This window comes from Bipolaris maydis (genome assembly GCF_028858645.1).
Source record: "Bipolaris maydis strain C4 unplaced genomic scaffold PSV08scaffold_14, whole genome shotgun sequence".
NCBI lineage: Eukaryota > Fungi > Ascomycota > Dothideomycetes > Pleosporales > Pleosporaceae > Bipolaris > Bipolaris maydis.
In genome coordinates this window covers 546,776-568,135 of record NW_027093870.1, presented here as the reverse complement: position 1 = coordinate 568,135, position 21,360 = coordinate 546,776, and the positions used below count along the sequence as shown (strand labels likewise).

The 21,360-nt window shown below is 51.6% G+C and overlaps 10 protein-coding genes across 10 annotated transcripts; 4 read left to right on the top strand and 6 right to left on the bottom strand.

Moving 5' to 3' along the window:
* Positions 1-136: 136 nt before the first annotated feature.
* On the bottom strand, positions 137-1,385 carry PSV08DRAFT_14483 (Sucrase/ferredoxin-like-domain-containing protein). Its single transcript, XM_066091825.1, has 2 exons — positions 1,020-1,385; positions 137-917 (listed from the first exon to the last, which is right to left on the bottom strand). The coding sequence occupies exons 1-2, from the start codon at positions 1,341-1,343 to the stop codon at positions 234-236; spliced, it is 1,008 nt and encodes a 335-aa protein (XP_065948205.1). The 5' UTR covers positions 1,344-1,385; the 3' UTR covers positions 137-233.
* Positions 1,386-1,628: 243 nt separating this feature from the next.
* PSV08DRAFT_355501 (uncharacterized protein) lies at positions 1,629-2,581 on the bottom strand (the record flags this gene model as incomplete). The annotated part of the gene is made up of 2 exons (XM_066092916.1): positions 1,629-1,981; positions 2,074-2,581. The coding sequence occupies 2 exons, from the start codon at positions 2,579-2,581 to the stop codon at positions 1,629-1,631; spliced, it is 861 nt and encodes a 286-aa protein (XP_065948204.1).
* Positions 2,582-3,835: 1,254 nt separating this feature from the next.
* Positions 3,836-4,881, top strand: PSV08DRAFT_355500 (uncharacterized protein; the record flags this gene model as incomplete). Its single annotated transcript, XM_066092915.1, has 3 exons — positions 3,836-3,956; positions 4,044-4,423; positions 4,483-4,881. The coding sequence occupies 3 exons, from the start codon at positions 3,836-3,838 to the stop codon at positions 4,879-4,881; spliced, it is 900 nt and encodes a 299-aa protein (XP_065948203.1).
* A 324-nt stretch (positions 4,882-5,205) lies between these two features.
* On the bottom strand, positions 5,206-8,455 carry PSV08DRAFT_404757 (uncharacterized protein; the record flags this gene model as incomplete). Its single annotated transcript, XM_014225144.2, has 2 exons — positions 5,206-7,913; positions 7,967-8,455. The coding sequence occupies 2 exons, from the start codon at positions 8,453-8,455 to the stop codon at positions 5,382-5,384; spliced, it is 3,021 nt and encodes a 1,006-aa protein (XP_014080619.2). The 3' UTR covers positions 5,206-5,381.
* A 354-nt stretch (positions 8,456-8,809) lies between these two features.
* Positions 8,810-10,951, top strand: PSV08DRAFT_412030 (amino acid permease-domain-containing protein; the record flags this gene model as incomplete). Its single annotated transcript, XM_014225143.1, has 2 exons — positions 8,810-9,829; positions 9,882-10,951. The coding sequence occupies 2 exons, from the start codon at positions 8,810-8,812 to the stop codon at positions 10,734-10,736; spliced, it is 1,875 nt and encodes a 624-aa protein (XP_014080618.1). The 3' UTR covers positions 10,737-10,951.
* A 778-nt stretch (positions 10,952-11,729) lies between these two features.
* Positions 11,730-12,470, bottom strand: PSV08DRAFT_328849 (uncharacterized protein). The gene has a single exon (XM_014225142.1). The coding sequence runs from the start codon at positions 12,302-12,304 to the stop codon at positions 11,780-11,782; it is 525 nt and encodes a 174-aa protein (XP_014080617.1). The 5' UTR covers positions 12,305-12,470; the 3' UTR covers positions 11,730-11,779.
* Positions 12,413-14,635, bottom strand: PSV08DRAFT_355497 (uncharacterized protein; the record flags this gene model as incomplete). The annotated part of the gene is made up of 4 exons (XM_014225141.1): positions 12,413-13,678; positions 13,726-14,102; positions 14,152-14,315; positions 14,364-14,635. 4 exons carry the CDS (start codon positions 14,633-14,635, stop codon positions 12,413-12,415), a joined length of 2,079 nt encoding a protein of 692 aa, XP_014080616.1.
* Positions 14,636-15,867: 1,232 nt separating this feature from the next.
* PSV08DRAFT_355496 (uncharacterized protein) lies at positions 15,868-16,224 on the top strand (the record flags this gene model as incomplete). The annotated part of the gene is made up of 1 exon (XM_014225140.2): positions 15,868-16,224. The coding sequence occupies one exon, from the start codon at positions 15,868-15,870 to the stop codon at positions 16,222-16,224; it is 357 nt and encodes a 118-aa protein (XP_014080615.2).
* A 188-nt stretch (positions 16,225-16,412) lies between these two features.
* PSV08DRAFT_229605 (pyridoxal phosphate-dependent transferase) lies at positions 16,413-18,088 on the bottom strand. The gene is made up of 2 exons (XM_014225139.2): positions 16,849-18,088; positions 16,413-16,666 (listed from the first exon to the last, which is right to left on the bottom strand). The coding sequence occupies exons 1-2, from the start codon at positions 18,053-18,055 to the stop codon at positions 16,596-16,598; spliced, it is 1,278 nt and encodes a 425-aa protein (XP_014080614.1). The 5' UTR covers positions 18,056-18,088; the 3' UTR covers positions 16,413-16,595.
* A 414-nt stretch (positions 18,089-18,502) lies between these two features.
* Positions 18,503-21,311, top strand: PSV08DRAFT_229603 (uncharacterized protein; the record flags this gene model as incomplete). Its single annotated transcript, XM_014225138.2, has 2 exons — positions 18,503-18,556; positions 18,612-21,311. The coding sequence occupies 2 exons, from the start codon at positions 18,503-18,505 to the stop codon at positions 21,075-21,077; spliced, it is 2,520 nt and encodes an 839-aa protein (XP_014080613.1). The 3' UTR covers positions 21,078-21,311.
* Between the last annotated feature and the right edge of the window lie 49 nt (positions 21,312-21,360).

Genomic DNA, 21,360 nt, shown 5'->3' with positions numbered 1-21,360 from the left:
GCATGTTTGAAGCAAAATATTGTTTTTTTTTTGTTTGTTATGTCGTTGGACTGAAAAGCACTTGCTGGGTGATTGGAGAAACGAGGAAATTTGTTTTTGTTGCATTTGACTAGGTCAAGGTAATTCAAAAAGTTTGCGATGCACGAACAAGTTTCTTATTTTGAGACTCTATACCGTGTATAGTTTCTATACAAGAATCCAACAATTGTCTACATCACTTACACCCACAACGTCTATCCCCTTGCTCTCGCCTTCAACTTCAACACGCCATCATCTTCCTCGCCACTATCCTTCTTCATCTGAGCCTCAACCATCCTCCCAATATTCCGTCCATCCTGCATAACACCACCTCTGAGCAACTCGGTGATGACTCTTCCTCTGACAAACGTCTCGTCGACCAACCCCTCGACATGCTCCGGTCCCACACGTCCATACCATACACCGGCCCCACCAAGCTCATTCCCCTCCATACTCGGTGGCACATACATGATGACATTTCCAGCATACTTGTGGCCCCCGATATGACTGATAAGCCCCACATCTGCATCCAGGCCTCTCCGCTGAAATTCGCTGCGAAACGCAGATTGCAAGAGCGGGCCTAGGATTCCGCAGCGCTGGTCGCGGCCGCCGTGGCCGCAGATGAAGACGGTGGGCTTGGTTATATCTTGTGCTTCTGGGAGGGAAGCCGCTTTTGATTCGTCGCGGGTTAGATTAGCTTTTTGCGCTGCGGAGAGGTTGGTGTGCATGGGGTGGAGGGATTTTGCTTTGAGGTATGCGGTTGCGAAGTTAGAGAGGGAAGATGGGGTGTTTGGGAGGTTTTGGATGCGCTTGAAGCTCGGGAAGAGGAGTGCGGTTGTGGCGTTGGGTGTGGAGCTTTTGGGGAGGGAAGAGGCGGTTATGAGGATGTTTGTGAAGGGCTATGGAATACATTGTTAGTATTTTATGCTTGTGGGTTCTCTTAAAAGAAAGAGGGACGGATTTTTGAAAGGGAAATTTTGTCATGGAAAAAACGGACCTACATCAAATCCAGGTGCACCTTTTCCTATTACACTTTTTAATCCTTGGACAAACTTGCCCGTCTCGCCTTCTTCTTGCTCAATGTTGCTGACCCAATCGTCTTTTCCCGTGCAGAACACAACTTGCTCCGAATATGGAGCCATTGTGTTTAGTAGCGGTGTCTTGCGATCGATGTCCAGGTCTTTTGGCGCAGAGGCGCATTCGCAGGTTGGTGAGGGACATGTTGGTGTGTATGGTATCGATGAGGATTGGAGGCGCAGGCGTGTGGTTGAGAAGGCGCGGGTGGCGCGTGGGGTCAGCGCCCTCGGAAGCCGAGCAAATGCCATTTTTTTGGTTGAAGATCTATGGGATGTTGAGTGTTTTTTATGCTTGGAGAAATAGTCTTCGGGAGCTTGTGATGCAGGGCTCGGAATCGGTTCCGCGGTGATGACGACGGAGGGCTCGGAGATAGCGGAGCTTGGGGTCGGCTTTGAATGAGTTCTGCGAAGGGACATTCCTACGTATAATTGATAGACAAGATCGATTTTGCTCAAAGATTTACACAAGTTGTGATTATTGAGGCTAAAAAAGTTAAACAAATATCATTGGGGAAACATGGTTCTATTCGTGTTCTAAGCTACAGACAAGAGAAATACAACAGCCATGACCGTGAGTGCTGCTTCAGATGCATGCGCGGAGCTCGAGCGAGCTGCAGTAGATTCTGGAACACGGCTTCCCTCAAGAACGTTGTCTGGAGCCAGGCAAACTGCCTTGTTTTCAACGGTACCATCTGAAGATTTGATTGTAAAGAGCATGGGTACCACTTGGTGAACGTTCTTATCGTACAAGTCAAAGTTCTCGCGATCATTTCCGCCGCCATAAACAGCCACAGGCAGATCACCGTAAGTTCGGTAATCTTCTGGCAAGTCGATATGGGGAAGCCCAGTCAATGTGCAGTCCGTACTGGAGAAATTTGATGGAGAGCCTTTTGCATTGTTAAAAAGAGTTCGTACACAAGATACAAATGGCTTGGAATAAAATGCCTTGTCAAAAAGGAAACAACGAAAAAGGACATACGCGATACCAACGGAACATTTGTTCCACAGGCCTCTTCGACATCGCTCGGCGTGTGGCAACGGCCATCCCGAATGGACGGGGTGTTATGTATCAAGGATCTCATGCACTCATCGCTCAACACACCAGTACAATCTCCAGCTTCTTCCTGCGAGGAAGGGTCCCGTGGTGGAAGCATGAACATACAATATTCAGTCTGATTGTCTCGTTGACTTCCCGCCAACGAACTAGGAACACTGAGGAAGCCTTCCAGCTGTTGCCAGGTTATACTGTCACCATAGACGACACCACGCTGGCGCCTATCGGTTATGGTAAGACTGACATACCAGGGCTCACGTGCCGACCCATGAGCTAGACGAGCCGTACCGGTCGAGTTGATAGGAAATTCGTCACGGGCTATGACTTGGATAGGGCCACTGCAGCCTCGTACTGATGAGTCGTTGAAGACTTGGGCAGAGGCCGATGTGGAAAATAGTAGGTGTGCTACGAACAGCAAAACGACGTTGATCATGCTAACAAACTTGATAGAGACAAGAGGTAGTAAGGTATGAAGCACCAGAATACGGAAAAGAGATTCTTCCCTGTTTACGGGGTGTCCATGCTGTTGTATATCTTAGCCACATCACAGATGTCATATGACGTGGAAGTGTCCCATCGGAGTTGGCAAAGAGGCGAAGCATACCACAGTCTGTGGGAACCAGTAAATGGTGCTGTTCAGTTAGGCTCCATCAGGAGGCGCCTCGCTTACGCCCTAGCTGTCCATCAAGGTGCACGGGAGGTGCCGTTACCCGAACTAGCCAACGGACGTGAATAGTCACAACGAGTTTGCTTTTTACTAGTGGAGTACACCTTGACTTATTACTCGACAGATCTGCCTTGATGGAGGGTATAAATGGGAAACAGGAGGATCCATGACTTGGCAATCTGGCTCAGTGTTTACAGATTGAGACTCTTGGTCCTTGGCCCTTGGCAGTATTCACTCTGGATTAGGCCCCCATGACGTAGGAACAGGCCTTTGTGGACCTTTTACGTACCGTATCATCGAGATCGTGAGAACTATTGTAGGATCTGCAACATGTCGCCATGCCATCTGATGCACTGCCTTGATGCTGAGTGTTATTATTGTTATGGATCTGTGAAATTGAAGGTAGCGCTGTCTGGTTCACCTAGTATTCCTCCTGTACAGGCGCCGCTACAGCAGGGGACTTCTATCGTTTATCTGTTGTTGCTAACACTTCGTCTATTTTCTATCTATTCTTGAAATCCACTTGGAGAATGTACTGGATTCTTGAACAAGGGAGGCTGGCATAGACGCTTGAAGCATTGTCCATCTAACTGAATCCTCTTGACAGGCAGGACATATTGAATGTTCAAATGGCCCCCTTACCATTACCCATTCAGTTATTTGGTAGCATCAGAAGGCTTGGGTGTTGGCCTGATGGGAAACGAAGGATTGATCTCAGCAATCGACCAAACTCAACAGTGACGTCGAACACAATTCCTAGCTCTGATAGCCATACAGAACGACGATGCTATTTGAGACAATCAATAAGCCACACGCTTAATCGGAAAACACGGATTGTGGGGCTAAAAGGCGGTCTCGATTTGATAGTTGCGAAGAGCAGAATGGGAGTCAGAAGGTATAAAGAGTCGAGTGGGTTTGCTCACTTGCCATCATCACAGCCAGCAACCCAGTTCTTTAGTAGATTCCTTCACCACCAAGCAAAAGATGCAGTACCTTACGCTCTTACCGCTGCTTGCAGCCATGACCTCTCGTCCTGCTATGGCAGCTCCATCCCGCCTCATGGCTCGCCAGGAGGACTGGGACGGAGAACAAACTGGTGGCATCTTCTGCGAGTCAAGGCTGCAGCCAAACTGGGGTGACTGTAAGTCCATATCCCCTTTCCTGACCCGCAAACCTTGTCATTGTTCGTATGGAGTCTAATCAATCTTGAATTTTTTTTGTTGAACAGGCAGCACCATCATGGATGGCAACTCGTACTTTGGCGAAGTTGATCCAAACCGGAGTGTCTGCATTAACCCAAGAGCCTGTCGTATCTGGACCGAGGGCAACTGCCGCATTTCGTTTTGCAACAACGAAAATTTCGAGATTTGCAGCCCTGCCGGGACGTGGGGCGATAGAACCAGAAACATTGAATCCGAGTGCAAGGACTCCGACAGTGGCGGCTACCAATCCACTCCACCTCCTGAACCCTGGTCCGAGGTTGCTATCAGGCTCAACACGGATTGGCGCCTTCTGCCTGCAAGCCTCGTTTATGAGGAGATGTCTACCGAAGAAAACAAAGTTCAGATGCAAATCTTGGATAGAGAGGCGAATGGGTTGGAAACCCGAGTACGTATCTCGACAAAACATCTCTTTTATATCCATAGAGCTAACCACATGAAATACAGCAAGCCGACCGCTTCTCAGACGTAGTCACCAGAATCAATGTCTACAAGCCCGGATCAGCCGTCTTCGTTGCTCAAGTTCCAAACGCTGGTGCTTACGAAGTTACAACTTCCAAGTCAGAGACCTTCTCCATCACTGCATCTTTGAGCCTGGGTGCAAGCGCATGGGATGCTATCAGTGCAGAAATTGGCGTTTCTGCTAGCTTCGAGACTACCATAACCAACACCGTGGCTGTTACGATCAATATCGATTGTGAGGGTGGCACGGGTCAGGTGTACTGGCGCCCGTTCTTTGACGAGTATGAAGGTACCCTTGAGTCGAGTGGACAACAGGTTACGATCTGGGTTCCCAAGGATACAGAGGCATCTCGCATGAACTACGACTACCAATGCACTGGTTAAGCAGTGCGAAGTTTAGCCTATCGGGTCTCTGATCTTTGTATATCTGGTAGTCTCGAGTGCCGCAGCACATCTACCTTGTTAGGCTCAGCTAAAGTTAGTCCATGAAAACCCGGTAGGAGGAGACTTCAAATCCCCCCCCCCCCATTATGCTGATTTCTTGGTAGCTAAGTAGACTGTAACCCTGAATGTTTACTTAGCCATAGCTAGATACAATGTACACTTGTTATGCCCCTTGAAACTTCTCGAACGCTTGAAGCTGTACCTTTGTTCACATGTCTTTGGCTCTCTAGAACAACACAACTGGCCAAAGCTGCGCCTGGACATGATTTGATAAGAGTGGATAAATTCTGAATTAGTGCTGATAGGCGCTACACATCTTCAAACTGAAGTGATGTACTCATGTACCCAATCAGTCAACTTTTCTCGTCTAGAAAACACCACTAAAACATAAACATACTATACACCTAACCTACACTCAAACACTCACCTATCATACACATCTACCCCGTCTTCTCCCCCTTTGGCTTTCTCGGTGCCACAAAATTGCAAAGAGCACCACCATTCACAGCAATAACCTTCCAGCCCTGCGGCACTACACCATCAAACTCCTCACTAGCTTGATCCGACGCACTGGCCTTCCAAATCTTGCCCGTCTCCCTATCGAACCACTCCTTCCCTGCTTCCATTTTCAATAACTCAGCTAGTACAAACCTCGCTACAGCCTTGCTATCCTTGGAATCAATGGAAGCCGGGAGTTTCGCAATGTCAACTTCAAACTTGCGCTTGCCGTCGACTTGGACTACGCATTTGCGAGTCGTGGTTAGGAGCGGTATGATGGCGAGGTCTGCGTGGGGGAATCCAGTTGCGAAGACTGTGGGAATGTCGATATTGGATTCTTGAGAGGCTGTGCAGGTGGTGAGGAGATGCCAGGATTCTTCTGCTACGCCGGGGGCGATGGGGGCGAGCATGCGGATGAGGTGTGCGATGGAGTACCATTTTAGGTAGGATGTTGTGGGAGAGGCATGAGGAGCATCCCAGATGGTGTTTGTGAGCGTCATTAGGTCGCTGACGATGGTGTTGAGAGAGTAGGTTTGTGAATAAGATTCTGTGACGCTGGCGATTGTTTGCTGGGTTTTGATCCAGAGTTGGGCTTCGTCTGGTTTGAGTGTAGAGATCAAGGTCTCTCGAGAGGCGGCTTTTGGATCTTCTAGTCCTGAGAGGTTTTGTAGGATAACCAAAAGGTTCTCGTCAATGTTGCTTGGGATGACAAAACTTTCGACTTCATCGTCGGGTAGCCATGAAGCACCCGCTAGCTTCACGACTCGGTGCAGCCAGCGTTGTACACCGGTAATTTTCTTTTCGTCATATTCCAGCACATCACCAACAGGTGCTTGGAAAAGCATGTGCGCGCGTGTTGCATCTGCGCCATATTTGGCAATTGTAGCACCGGGATCTACGCCATTGTACTTGCTCTTTGACATCTTCTCATAGCTAACGTTCGGCGCCTGGCCGGTGGCTTTGATAAGAGGTTTGGAAGGATTGGTCAAGTCGACTTCATCTGGTCGAAGGAAGCGCCCATTTTCAGGGTCGGTAAAGGTTTCCCCATGTACCATACCTTGAGTAATGAGACGAGTAAATGGTTCGCCGTTCGTCAAGTAGCCTTTCGGCCATGTTGGAGTCGTAGCGAGGAATTTTGAAATGAAGCGAGCGTACAGAAGATGTAGGATGGCATGTTCCACTCCACCGATATATAAGTCTACTGGCATACCGCTGTTGGCTTTGACCGGATCGACCAGAGCGCCATCGTTTTTGGGGTCCAGAAATCTGAAAAAGTACCATGATGAATCCATAAAAGTGTCCATGGTATCAGTTTCGCGTTCAGCAGCAGAGCCGCATTTCGGGCATGTGGCCTTTTTCCAAGTGTCGTCTTCTTCTAGTGGGTTTCCCTTGCGACCTTGAAAGAAGCTATCAGGCAAATCCGGTAGTTGGACGGGAAGGTCTTTTTCGGGGACTGGCACAGCACCACAGGAGTCACAATGTATGATGGGAATGGGGGCGCCCCAATACCGTTGGCGACTGATGAGCCAGTCTCGGAGACGCCAGGTTGCTGTTATTTCAGCTTGTTTACCAGTGTTGATGATAGCCTGGACGACTTCACGGGCAGCTTGCTTGGAGGGCATGCCACCGAAATTCTCAATGTCAGCAGCAACAAATCCTCGTTCGGTTACGGGTATATCTCGCCCGCTTCGTGGTACAATTGGAAAAGGCAAATCGTCCTTCTTCGTAGACACGACTAACCTTATGGGCTCATCGCCAACATTGGTTCGCCAAAATGCATGATCTCGCGTATCATGGCCAGGCACACCCATGATAGCACCAGAGCCATAGTCATCCAGGACATAAGGGGCCACATAAACAGGAATAGTCGGTCCAGCAGTACCACGGACATGACCCAATGGATTCCTGGCTACGATGCTCCGAAGTAGGAAGCCTTCTTTTGTGTCTGGAGGTAGGTCTTTTGCTCGTTCGATGAATGCGCGAAGAGACTCGTCTTGGGCAGCTAGCTTTTGGACGACGGGATGACTCAAAGACAAAGCAATGTACTGTACCCCAAACAAGGTATCAGCCCTGGTCGTGAATACATCGACGGGCTCAAAAGACACGCTGCTACCTGTTGAGATGATGTCGAACCATAGTTTTGCACCTTCTGACTTGCCGATCCAGTTTCTTTGCATGGCCAACACCTTTTCTGGCCATCTATCATGTGTTGCAAGAGCATCCAAGTCTTTTAATAGAGGTTCTTGAAACTCCTTGATTTTCAAAAACCATTGCTTCAGCATGACCTTTTCTACCTTTGCACCAGAACGCCAGGAGCAGCCATTGGCATCTACTTGTTCGTTGGCAAGGACAGTCTTGTCGACCGGGTCGTAGTTGACAAGAGACTCTGCCTGGTATGCGAGGCCGTGGTCGTGGAGCATGAGGAAGATGCGCTGGGTGTGCTTGTAAAATGCAGGATCGCATGTTCGTATTTCCTATGTACAAGTCGATCAGCTCCTGTGCTGTCTACCCAAGAGGTGTTGCATACAGCGTCCCAATCCCATCGACCACCCATTTGCTCCATCTGGGTCTTCATGGCTTCGATGTTGAGCAGCGTCCATTTCTCGGGATGGACTCCACGCTCGATTGCTGCATTCTCGGCAGGCAGACCAAAGGCGTCCCATCCGATGGGATGCAGGACCTTGTAGCCCTGCATGTGCTTGAAGCGGGCCAGGACATCGGAGATGGTGTATACTCGTAGATGGCCGAGGTGTAGGGTGCCCGAAGGATACGGAAACATGGGCAGCACATAAGCATTGCCGCGGTCAGAAGTGCGCAGCTTGTGCCACTTGGAAGACAGCTCATCCCAACGCGGCTGCCACTTTGCCGTCAACGACTCCAACCGTACATCGTCGGCCCTGTTCTTGGTGTTGCGCGTGCCCGCCCATCGCGACGACGTAATACGCGTGTAGTGGTGGAGGGCGGGGCGACGGAGGGCACGCTGCCAGCCCACGGATTGCAAAAGTCGGCCTTGCATCTCCTACCGGCTCGGCACCTGGGCATTTGATACGGGCGTGGGATACATGGTCTGCCCGTCCGTATACAAAAGATGCTCGGCATCACCCGAGTTGCAAAGGGTTCCCGCATTTTTTTTGGGACCTGGGCCACTAGCCCTGCACGGAAACTAGTCCCATGACGGCATAAGGAGCTCCATCGTTTCGACTGCGCATGCACGCTTCACCATTCATACACCGCAGCTTCGCCAGCGAGCTACAGTATTGGACAACCGGCTGCTGGTCACTGCCCCTTGCTGATTACCCCAAACTCTCCATGGCGAGCACGTAGACGTGCGTATTTTCCCCTCCCAATCCCTCTACCTTCCTTTCGCAACATGGCCGGCCGCTATTCCAACCTGCCACCCCCGACTCGCGATTCACTCGAACTGGCCTCTCTTGCTTCGTCCTCGCATGCCTCTCCCCGTTCTTCTCACGAATCTTCTTCTTCGGGCGCGCCCTCTTCGCGCAGACTGTCCTTTGACGACGAGGATCCCTTGTCCGAACTGAACCCTGCCGGCCATGACCCGAGCCGACCGCGGCGCACTCGCACCTACAGCGTGTCCTCCGCCTTTGACTTCGCCCCGAATCTGTTTCCTCTGTCCAGCACCGCACAGGGATACACAGCCCTAGGCGCGCCTGCGAACCCGGCCTTGGATCCTTCCAATGCTCTCAACGGCGGCTCATTAGAGAAGAACAAGAGCCTGACATACCTTAATGGACTGTCGCTAGTGATTGGTCTTATAATAGGGAGCGGCATCTTCTCCTCGCCCTCACAAGTCAACAAGAATGCAGGATCGCCTGGTGCGTCGCTGCTAGTCTGGCTCATCGCTGGAATTTTGGCATGGACGGGCGCAGCGAGCTACGCTGAGCTAGGAGGCGCTATACCCCTCAATGGTGGCGCTCAAGTCTACCTGTCAAAAATCTTTGGCGAGTGGGCAGGTTTCTTGTTCACATGGTGCGCAGTCATGGTGCTGAAGCCGGGCTCGGCAGCCATCATCGCGATCATATTTGGTGAATACGTTGTACGCGCCGTCATTGGAGCCGAGGCTGTAGATGCGGGCACATGGTTGAACAAGAGCGTGGCACTGGTGGGACTTGTGATTGTCACACTGCTCAATTGCATCTCCACAAAACTGGGTACGCGAAGCGCCGACGTCTTCATGTTCTTGAAATTCTTCGCCCTATTGGGAGTCACAGTAATTGGCATCGTGGTCGCAGCAACAGGACTGTCGTACAAAGGCAAGGCCAATGACGACTGGAAGCATCATGGCTGGTTTGAAGACACGAGCGAGAATGTCAGTAATTGGGCCGTCGCGCTATATGCCGGACTGTGGGCATTTGATGGCTGGGACAATGTAGGTTCACCACCTCCTCCACGCATCTGCTCATATCCACTAACACTCCCAGGTCAACTATGTCACAGGAGAATTCAAGAACCCCACCCGCGACCTTCCCCGCGTTATCCACACCTCGCTCCCGCTCGTCATACTCTGCTATATCCTTGCCAACATCTCCTACTTCCTGGTTCTCCCCGCCTCCGTCATCGAGTCTTCCAACACAGTCGCCGTCGCCTTTGGCTCGCAAGTCTTCGGTCCCGTCGGCGCCCTAATCCTCGCCTTATTCGTCTCCGGCTCATGTTTCGGCGCGCTCAACGCCACTACATTTACATCCGGTCGCCTCGTCTACGCAGCAGGCAAGGAGGGCTATCTCCCCTCCATGTTTGGCAACATAGGCCTAGGCAAAAACCACCGCGCCATCCGCCTAGACTCCCTCAATGCAAACCAGTCAAAGAGCAAAATACCCCAGAAACTTGTAAACTGGTTCGCAGACGAAGACGCGGGCTTCTTCTTCACTCCCATTTCTGCAATGTTACTCAACGCCTTTCTCACAATCATCTACATCGTTGTCGGTTCCTTTGATACACTAGTCACCTTCTACGGCGTTGCGGGCTACGCCTTCTACTTCCAAACCGTCCTCGGTCTCATCGTCCTGCGCGTTCGCGAACCAGATCTAGAAAGACCGTATAAAACGTGGATCACGACGCCCATCATCTTCTGCTGCGTCAGCCTCTTCCTGCTCAGCAGAGCCGTCTTCGCGGAGCCCCTTCAGACGCTCCTCGTCGTCGCTTTCATGGTTGTAGGACTTGTCATTTGGTTTGCATGGGTGGGACGGCGTAGGGGGAAGGAAAATACAAAGTTCCGTATGCCGGATGAGGGCAGCGAGAAGGTTGGATGGAAGTTTTGGCAGCGGTGGAGGAAATAAGAAATTCTACGTCATCATTGTGTTTCATGACTGTTGTTTTATAGCATATAGGGGCTATGTAACGATGTATACGATGGTTTTACCCAATTATTTTGTGTGTGGTACTTTCTTGTCCCTTTTCTTCAACCCCCTTTCCCACCCCGAATTCTTGATTGCAGATTAGGCAGTTGTTTTGATACCGATTACTCTCTTAGAATTGAACAAATGACAAATCCCCCATCTCCCTCCGTCTTGTCCTGTTTTTTTTCCTTGATTTCCATCATTCCTGTTTTTTTTTTCTTATCCTTCTCTGCCATTTACCCGCTCCTTTTGCATTAAATCACATGGTAGCTACCCAAACACCGAACTCGGCGTCGTACCTTCCTCTTTTTCTTCACGCTGCAGCATCCTCCTTGTTTCAGAGCAGAGATATCGAGTCGAGTTGAGTCGGTCCGTTTTTTGTCCTTGCTTTGCTTTGCTTCAAACTTCGCATTGGCATATTGAAGGGGGGTTAGCTGGTTGGAGTCAGTTGGAGAGAGGGGAATGACTCAATTTGGGGGGTTGCATATACTTGTTTTTTCTTTGAGCGTGTTAGATGTGAGAAAGGAAGTGATTCATGAATCAGTTTAAGGCTGACTCGTCGTTTTTTTCTTTCGAATGAAAAAAAAAGCGCGCAGGATGCAATGCCGTGTAAGAAGGTACGGGGATTTGAGTTTCTTTCTTTTCATTCTATATTCTGTGTGATTTTTGAGCTATACGATAAGGCTGGGGGTTTGACAAGTTTATTCTTGCTTCTAGATTTTTTTGGCAAATAGAAAGAATAACACTTGACTAGTATATAGCTACACAAAAAAGACTTGGTATGTACCAAACAAGGTTGAGGACCTTGAGGTCTTTTTTTTCTCTCACTCTCTTCGGTGATAAAGGGGTGCATTAGGGGGGCTCAATGAAGAGCTTCAAGGTGAGACAAGGAGGCAAGAGGCAAGAGAGATAAGAAGAAAAAAAATGAGATATGGAGAAAAGTAAGATAGGATTTAGGGGGTTAGGAGGAAGGGAGGACTCGCTCAAGACTCAGCTGGTGATTGCGCGGAAAACAGAAAACAAAACGAGTGGATGTACTGTGCCAATCCATAGGGGATGAAATAGGGAGGAGTTTGGATCATAGTGCGCAGCACCAGGTGTGTGTAGAAAAAAAAACAAGATGTCGATATCGTAAAGGAATGATCGTATCGTGAGCCGACGTAATGAGGAGTAGTAGTAAGGGAGCCCAAGCTTCTATACCCGCCAGAGGGAGAGAGCGCCCAAGTGTAAGAATCCAGAGCCGTGATACAATGCCCCAGGCAGTGCAGTGACGCAACATGGCCTGTGCGAGACGCCCGTGTGTCGCGGAGGTATGAACATGGGTTTCCACATGAAACCGAACCCGTAACGCCTGTGGAGTCAGGCCCAAGGCAATACCAAGAGGCACGGCGAACCCCCCTTCCGGACCCGACCTTCTCTTCCTGGAAAATTTGTGCGAGAGATAGAGAGATGAAGAAAAAATCGAAAAGAAGAAGAAATAGAAAAATATCCGCCCCAAGACTTTGCATACATCTTAGTAATCATACAGCGGCGCAGTCGCCGAAATTCCGGTCTAGAGACAGAAAGGAAAAAGAATGCTCCTCCTCATGTTCCGTGCAGCGCTCAGGCCGAAACATTCAGATCCAGCCCTTGGTAGGTGAGGCTCCTCGTTGCATTGTGCCTGCGCCAAGTGGGATGCGTGCCGTGGGTGATGGCGCCGCGCTGTTACCGCTCATTGTCCTTGTGAGCAGGTTGGCTGATCCAGGTGTGCTTGGTAGTGATGCCGTTGTAGGTGAGCCGGCAGACGAGGTAGGTGTGATGGGGTTCATCCGGAGTCCGCTTACACAAACTGGTGGAGGAACTGCGGGCTGGGTAGGAGGTGCAGAGTGGAAGAGGGGAGGCTCTGACTGAAGTGGTGGGGATCGCAGTACCTTTTCGCGTTGGGCCTTGAGGTATTCGCTTGAGTTGGCTACGGGTGCCAGGGGAAATGCAGGTGCTCGGTTCGGGCTGTTGGCCCTAGGTCTGAATGACTCTTCTGCCGGTGATGGACTGGTTGAGCTGCCCGGGATTATGAGGCTCAGAGGCTCTCCACTACCCTGGGTGGCAGATCGCTGTAGTGGCGGAACATCGCGTTCTACTCGGGTGCATTTGCCTGCTGCGAGTGTGGCAGGTGCAACGGAGAAACGGAGGCCAATCTGCACAGTTGCGCAGCTGTCTGTACTAGCCATGCGTTTGTGTCGGTCAGCGAAAGGTAGCTTTGGCATGCTAAGAAAGTCAAACGCATCGCTGACGTTAGTAACTGAGCCTCGTCGGGTGAAGCGCCTCATAGCAAGCTTGGAAACAGAAGCTGGGTCTTGTGTAGCATTGGGGTCGTAGACTGTCGCTGGAAGGCGCGGGACTTCTTCGGCTCGTGTAGGAAACAAAGAGTAGCTCAGTTTGCGTTCATGCGCGTTCATGGTATCCTTCTCAAGCATTGGGGGGAGAGGCCACTCGGTAGGGTCGATTCTGCTTCCTGATCTGGCCGACGATGGTGTCAAAGCGCGTTCTGGTCGTTCAAAATACTCGGGGTCGATATCCGAGCGGTTCTTCTCAGGTCCAACATCGATCAAACCCTGTCGGCTATCCAGACGTTGAGTTGTGTGGAGTCCCATTGGTCCACTGATCTGCATCTCCAAATCGCTCGGGCCAAAGAATCGTATCTTGGGGCGTTGGTGTCTTGCGGGATCTTTCAGCTCATCCATGGGACGGATGACCATGCGCGTTGCGTTTGTACGGAGGAAGAGATGGAAGAAAGTGATGACCATGCCTGAAGAGAAGAGTGAGACTTCGGCAATTCGAGAAGCCGCGAGTGCCTCCATGAATTCTCTTCGAAGAGACTGAACTTCGACTGGAATTACAAGCGCCTGTGCACGTTAGATGAGACAGGCGTGAAATAACGGTAAACACTCACATAGATTAACGCAGTCACTATCAAGAAGTAGGTCATACGTGAGGCTGAAATACGCTCATTGTGATCCAGACCCGGTGTTCTCATTAATTGGACACTGACGAGTGCTGCCACAGATAGCAAAGAGAAGACGAGGATAGAAAGAATGGACAGCATCAGGCGGTCGTATCGCATGGGGAACCAGATGAGGCTACCAAAGCAAGTGTTGGACATTGGCCATACAATAGTCGGGATCCATGTGAGTATCAGCAAGAGCGATACAACAGCGATGCATATCGTTGTGTTCCAGTTGCCACGCGGAGCAAAACGTTCTTGCCGGAATGCTCGGATAAGTGTCTCAATACCGAAGACGAGTGTGATGAATCCGACTAGGAAGATGGCTGTGATGGTCAGACGGTACTTTGGTGGGCTAAAGATGATGAAACCTACTAGGAAATGTGATCATTGCTAGGCTTCGACAACTCCTAGAGAATACACTTTGAAGGGTCGTGCCCTGCACTGAGACGAAAATAATCTGTTGGATGACGGCACCAGAGGCCAACGCAAGTGGAAAGGTTTCGGCGGGATGGACATTGTGGAGGGCGTTGAATCTCCTGTAACTTGGTCAGCAATGGTCCACGTTCCTCGAGCGCCGTACTGACTTCTTCCTCGGTAGGACCTGGAGAGCTGCTGCTCGTCGTGCATCTGAGATGATTCGATGGACCGTTAACAGTGTCAATGCAAGACTGAAGGCTCCGAGGGTCAGATGGGTTGTGCGGAGCGTCTGGACTTGCTGCAGCTGTAGTGACGCGATCAAGGTCCTAGTCGCGTTGCTTTGGGTCCAGGGAACTTGTCGAACGGCAGAAGTATTCAGAGTCAAGTTGAAGTGCGACCGGGCCTCGAGCTGGGGAAAGTAATCCGCCCATGATCCCATCTTGCCAACTCCAGTTACAACAGGTGTTAGTAGGAAATAGGTGGTCTCGCTGGTAACCAGCAGCGGCTAAAGAAAGGAAGTAGACTAGGTATTCATGGAGACTGCGTGACTAACGTCGTTAACGAAAGAGAAACCAGCTCAGGGAAAAAAAGAAGGGAACTGCCTAAGCCTGCCAGCAGAGCAACAAAATAAGGGGAAAGAGCGTGAGCATTAGACGTAAGAGACGAAAGACGGGCATGAGACTCCAAACGGTATATGACAAAACCACTGGGTGGTACCAGCAACGCACGGTTTCGGGGTGGCGGCCCTAAGGCGTCTGTTCGGTCACTTACTGGGAAGGGCCCACATTGGCAATGACTGAGTCTTGCCATATCACAGGCCGCCCATTCCCGCGCGCTCGCTGGCTGAGGGGGGGTTTCACCCTCATGCGAGCCACGTGTGCTGGGTAGCCATGGCAGCGGAAGCAGCGAGACCCGTGCAGACGTTGTGACCCCTGGCCCTCGCTGGCCAACATGGGAAAAGATGCTGTGGAGTTGACTAGACCCTGGTCTTTGCTGTCAAGACCATGGAGCTGGTAGCTCTTAGTCAGACGTCATGGCTTGACCTTGCCGTGCTGGCCGGTCCCGCAGGATATGTGCAAGTGCAAGTGTGTACAGTGTAGTAGTATAGGGCACGGGTGCTGCACGCTGTGGATGCGGGTGCAACAGTCGTCTGTCCACTCGGGCGGTTACTGCGAAGACTGCACTGTCTTCTGGCGCACATTTCTATAATTGGTCTCTGGACAGAGCTATTTTCAACGTGTGGAAGCGCTGGGGGTGGACGAACCGCCCATGGGCAGTCGTAGTGGTAAGGTGGTTGAGGTCAGACTAGAGTTCTGATGCTTGCTGGGTTTAGGTTGTGCCGCAGATCCTCGCTTGTACCCTGCCCGAGACAACAAGACCTCCAGAACCCTGGTCAGCTCAACGGTTACCAGGGCAGGCCTGCCAGAACATGACACTGCGCCCAGCGAGTGAGGTTGGCCAAAACGAACAAGGAATACATGACCAGAACCTCGTGGGATAGACTAGGCTTTCAGCGTGCATGCTGCATTGAATCTAGTCGTCGACGTGATTAACCGCACAGCCTCTACCAAACATTCGAAAACCTTAGATTGCAGGATTGCGGAGAAGTCGCCCCGCATCCAGAGTGGAAGAGGCTGTGTGGGCGAATCAGCTGGTGCGTCGACATCCACCATGGCGACACGCGGTATGAATGCCCTCTACACTAGATGGTTCCAGAAGGGCGTAGTGAACAATACTCAAATTCGGATTGCGGGTCTAGGAAACAAGACCCTCAAGACGGACTGTCAGTTATCGCCACAGATCCATCGTGGTGAGCGTGGCAAACGACCACCTTGCGACCCGTTGGCTGGCTGGCTGGCTGGCTGGCCCATAGAGAGTGTCTACATGGTTTCATCACTGCCTTTTTCTCGCCAGGAGAAACCATTGTCCCGCAACCGCCGTGTACCTACAATTTGGGCAGGGAATCATCCTAAAGCAAGCAGACATCGAGATTGGTTCGCTGGTCTCGAGACACAAACTAGTGCATGAAGTACACAGGAGCGCGTAGTGGACATAGCATACCTGACAGCGCCACTTCAACACCACCACGCACCTACCAAACTTAGTTCAGCCACTACACGGCAAAGTGGGCTGTGGCGTGCAGGCTTGCCTCAGGTTATTCTCCGATGATGCACTCATAGTCCACAGCTCTACAGAGGGGTTTCGTGATTGTGGCCAAGTGGACATTGCGATTACCAGAATGAAGGATAAATTAAGTATATTTTCTTTTCGTACAAGGTCAGTATCTTGTTGAGTGCCACGGATGTAACAAAAAGGTATTTCTTGATATGTCAGGACTCCGCTGATGTGAGAATGATATGCAAATTTTTCTTTTGACTCGGCCTTGCACAAAGCCTGACTTAGGTCGACTTTGCGTACTCTTCAAGATATGAGACAAGTAGCTTTGCACCGTCTAGCGAGACTGCATTATCTGGTGTACAATTTGGGTTAGCTCGAGTTTTTGGGGGTAAGCAAATCCCGGCTGAGGGATATCCGCACATTCGCCCGCAGTCGGATGCAAACCAGACAGGGGAGCACATCTCCACAAGACTACTGCCCAATGCATGACCAGCAGTGTGATCAATGCCGGAGAAAAAAAACGGGGCCACTTACAGTTACTAGCACGAATACCACCGACGCTCCTGTGTCCCTTCAAACCAAGTAGACCTTTCTTCTCCGCGCCTGAAAGGAAAGCCTTTTCCTTGTCTTCAGCTCCGCCATGGACCCTAAAGCAAATATTCATCCTACTGCGCGCAGATTTGTCTGGGACAACCTGATAGATATCTGGATACTTATCGAGCGTCCCATAGATAAGGCTGGCCTTTTTGTTTGAGATTTCCTCCTGGCCGCCAATACGCTTAGCTCCGTACGAGTTGACAAGTCCAGACATGACCTGACCGGCCACCCAAACATCAAAGATGGGTAAAGTGTTGTACAAAGAGTTGTTTTTTGCAATCGTAGGGTAGTCGAGTACAATTGGGCCCACAGCCAAGTTGAGTTCTCTTAGCAGGTCAGGCGAGGCCGGCGTCGAGTGAGGCGGAAGAAGCGACTTCCGCATGATGACGATAGCGATGCCGGTATTGCCAATGTTCTTTTGCGCGCCACCAAAGATGACTGCATACTTGCTCACGTCGACCTTGCGGGAAATGAAGTTGGAGGACATGTCGGCACAGACCAGGGGCGCGTCATCGCCTTCTAGGCTTTGCGGGAAGGAGGGGAACTCGACTCCGTCGACAGTCTCGTTGTCGCAGTAATAGACGAGGGCCGGTCCGCCCGTTGAGCGCGACGTAAGGGCCCACTGGTCCTCGGAGGGGATCTTCCCGAATTTGCCGTTGTTGGCTTTGCGCGCATCGACGGCTACATTTACGTGCTTGGCTCCTACAAGGCGAGCGGCTTCTTGCGATGCCTTGAGCGACCACGAGCCCGTGACGAGGTAGTCGAGCTTGAGCTCTTCATCCACCACCTTGCGAAGTCTCTTGAGCACCTCGTCCTTGTTGTCGCCCACCTCTTGGGCAATCTTTGCTCGCTTCTTCTCTACCCATATCGAGACGAGATTGTAGACAGCCGCACTGAACTCGCCAGTACCGCCGCTCTGAAGGAAGAGGATTTCGTAGTCGTCAGGGATCTCGAGCAGCTGGGTGAGGGCCTGCTTCGCCTCTGCGAGAATCTCATTGGCCTCGGCCGAGCGATGGGAGATTTCGCAGAGCCCAATGCCTTTGTCTCTGTAGTTTAGCAGCGCCTGCGAGGCTCTCTCGAGCACCTCGGTGGGGAGGGGCGCGGGGCCAGCCCCAAAGTAGGTGACGTCTGAACGGTTGACCATGTCGGCGAGTAAAGGTACGGCAGAGTTTGCGGTGTTGTGTGAATGACTGGAAATGAGCAGATTTATAGAGTGCTGGGCAAAGAGGGGTTGATGTATGGTAAAGTTTTGTCTTGCATCGTGCGTCGCGTCATACAGATGACTCCCATTCTAGCCAGCCAGACTTGCCATGGAGACAGCCGATCTCGCAGACGGTCTATGTAGTCGTTAGTCGGCCCTGGATGCCGCATCACACATCCAGCATGGGAGCATGTACTACTGTGTCGGCGTTGAAGGCCTGCAGCCGTCCAATGGCGGACGCAGGGAATCCGATGACTGCGGCCGGTTTCGGTGGTGGGCGGGTGGGTCGCAATTTTTGGCCCAAACTCTGGGGAAGAGGCGGCATACATAGAAACTCGTGTATCGCCTGCAAATCGCCGCCGCTGTTTCCGTCCCTCTCCAGCACAAACAATGGCAATGTCATTACGGGCAGCGCGCCTGCTGGGCCGCAGGCAGATAGCAGCAGTATGTTTCTTTGTCAAATGACGTCTTTGGCTCCACCATCTAACCGCACACACAGCCACGGGTCACCGTTGCTCTCCGCGCCGCTTCGCAATTGCCTCGAGTCCATGCCGCCCCGCGAGCCTTCTCTGCACTGGCCAGCCGACGTGATGCTCAAGATGTGTTTCCCTCGATGAAGGAGAGTCCTGCCGCCAGCTTCCTCTCTTCGCTCAACGAAACTCCCAAAACACCCCAGACCCTTACGGAAAAGATTGTTCAGCGACATGCCGTCGGGGTGGCCCCGGGCAAGGTCCTTCGCTCTGGCGACTATGTGACGCTGCAGCCGCACAAGTGCATGACCCACGACAACTCGTGGCCGGTTGCGCTCAAGTTTATGGGCATCGGCGCCACTAAAATCAGCGACCCCGGCCAGATTGTCATGACGCTCGATCACGATGTCCAGAACAAGTCGGAGAAGAACCTCAAAAAGTACAGTCAGATTGAGGAGTTTGCTAAGACCCACAATGTCGTCTTTTACCCTGCAGGACGCGGCATTGGCCACCAGATCATGGTCGAGGAGGGCTACGCCTGGCCAGGCACCCTGGCTGTGGCCTCCGACAGCCACTCCAACATGTACGGAGGCATTGGATGCTTGGGTACTCCAGTGGTGCGAACCGACGCTGCAAGCATTTGGGCTACCGGAAAAACCTGGTGGCAAATTCCACCCGTCGCAAAGGTCACACTCAATGGCAAGATGCCTGCGGGCGTGACTGGCAAGGACGTGATTGTCGCGCTGGCTGGATTGTTCAACAAGGACGAGGTTCTCAATCACGCTATCGAGTTTACTGGAACCGACGAGACCCTGGGCAGTATTCCTATCGACGACCGCCTTACCATTGCCAATATGACTACAGAGTGGGGCGCTCTGACGGGGCTGTTTCCTATCGATGCCACGCTTCATGGCTGGCTAAGGGCCAGGGCCACATTAGCAGCTATGGGAGAAGGCCAGGCCAAGGACCATCACCGTCAGCAATTCCTCCATGAGCGCATCGACAAACTGTTTACCGCTACGGGTATTGTCGGTCAGCAGCTAGGCCACATCTTCAAACCTGCGTTGGCCGCGGACAAGGGCGCTGTATATGCCAAAGAGCTCTTCTTGGATCTCTCCACCTTGTCGCCATACGTCTCAGGTCCTAACTCTGTCAAGGTTGCTACTCCCTTGCCTGAGTTGCAGAGCCAGAACATCCCCATTAACAAGGCTTATCTCGTTTCGTGCACAAACTCTCGCGCATCTGATCTTGCTGCTGCAGCAAACGTCTTCAAGGATGCAGCTGTTCTCAACGGTGGCAAAATCCCCAAGATTCCAGACAACGTCAAGTTCTACATTGCCGCTGCTTCTATCCCAGAACAGAAAGCTGCAGAAGAGGCAGGCGATTGGCAGGCTCTTCTAGAAGCAGGCGCTCAGCCCTTGCCTTCAGGTTGCGGTCCTTGCATCGGCCTTGGTACCGGCCTTCTTGAGCCTGGCGAGGTTGGCATCAGTGCAAGCAACCGCAACTTCAAGGGTCGTATGGGCTCTCCCGATGCAAAGGCATACTTGGCAAGCCCTGAAGTCGTTGCAGCAAGCGCCCTGTCTGGTAAAATCTCTGGTCCTGGATGGTACCAAGCTCCTGAAGGCTATGAGGGTGTTCGACGAGGGGAGGGCGATGGCATTCCCGCTGAAGAGCGAATGATGACCATTGAAGACATGCTCGAGAAGGCTATCAAAGACGCTGAGGCCGCTATTGACACATTTAGCACTACTGAGTCTGACACGCAGTCTGTCAATCCACCTGCAGCGGCAGGCTCGGAGGCTGAAACTTTGACCGAAATCCTGCCAGGGTTCCCGGAAAAGATTAGCGGCGAGATTGTCTTCTGCGACGCCGACAATATCAACACAGACGGTATCTACCCTGGTAAATACACGTATCAGGATGATGTGACGCGCGAAAAAATGGCAGAGGTCTGCATGGAGAACTATGACCCCAGCTTTGGCCAGGTGGCTAAGGCTGGTGATGTCCTGGTTTCAGGCTTCAACTTTGGCTGCGGCAGCAGTCGTGAACAAGCCGCAACGGCCATCCTGGCCAAGGGCATTCCGCTAGTTGTTGCTGGTAGCTTTGGCAATATTTTCAGCAGGAACAGTATCAACAACGCTTTGATGGGTGTTGAGGTGCCCAAGCTAGCCAACCGCCTCCGTGAGGTCTTTTCATCAAACGACGCCTCGTCGTCGCAACAAGCCGTCAAAGAACCTTCTAACAACAGCGAGTCGCTCGACTCGCCCCCGCCAGCGGCTGCAGCTCAGCCCAGCCAAGCTAAGCATCTAACGCGCCGCACCGGATGGACCCTGGAGTGGGACGTCCGAAGGAGCACTGTTTCCGTCCAAGAAGGACCCAATGGCACTAAATGGAACGTCAAGGTCGGAGAACTACCACCCAATGTCCAGGAAATCATTGCCCTCGGTGGCTTGGAGAACTGGGTCAAGAAGGAAATCGGCAGTCCTCCCTCGTGAGTGGTACCGTGTGATGCGCGATTAGTTGGGGCGTGTAAAACCTTGTGTATACCCATTTGATTGAGAAATAAAAATTGCATGGGCGGCGTTTCAAACAGTTGTTGAAACTATCCCAAATCTATGGTTTGAAATGAAGTCATGTGCATCACTCTTTTGTACCGGGACAACGGGTGTAGCGGAATACCATTGTTGAACCAGGTAATTGGGAAGTAAGACAAAACGTTTTCAAAGATATTTTCATACACACATCTTTGTTGTTTTCCACTCGCGTACAGTGTATTCT

What these genes read in the sequence shown, in the direction of transcription:
- PSV08DRAFT_229605 (XM_014225139.2), bottom strand. Translation starts at nt 18,055, where the DNA reads ATGGTCAACCGTTCAGACGTCACCTACTTTGGGGCTGGCCCCGCGCCC. An exon ending in TGGTATTCGTGCTAGTAACT is followed by an intron (nt 16,667 to 16,848) that starts GTAAGTGGCCCC and finishes ATTGTACACCAG; the next exon opens with ATAATGCAGTCTCGCTAGAC.
- PSV08DRAFT_14483 (XM_066091825.1), bottom strand. Translation starts at nt 1,343, where the DNA reads ATGGCATTTGCTCGGCTTCCGAGGGCGCTGACCCCACGCGCCACCCGC. An exon ending in AAGGTGCACCTGGATTTGAT is followed by an intron (nt 918 to 1,019) that starts GTAGGTCCGTTT and finishes TGTATTCCATAG; the next exon opens with CCCTTCACAAACATCCTCAT.
- PSV08DRAFT_328849 (XM_014225142.1), bottom strand. Translation starts at nt 12,304, where the DNA reads ATGCAAAGTCTTGGGGCGGATATTTTTCTATTTCTTCTTCTTTTCGAT.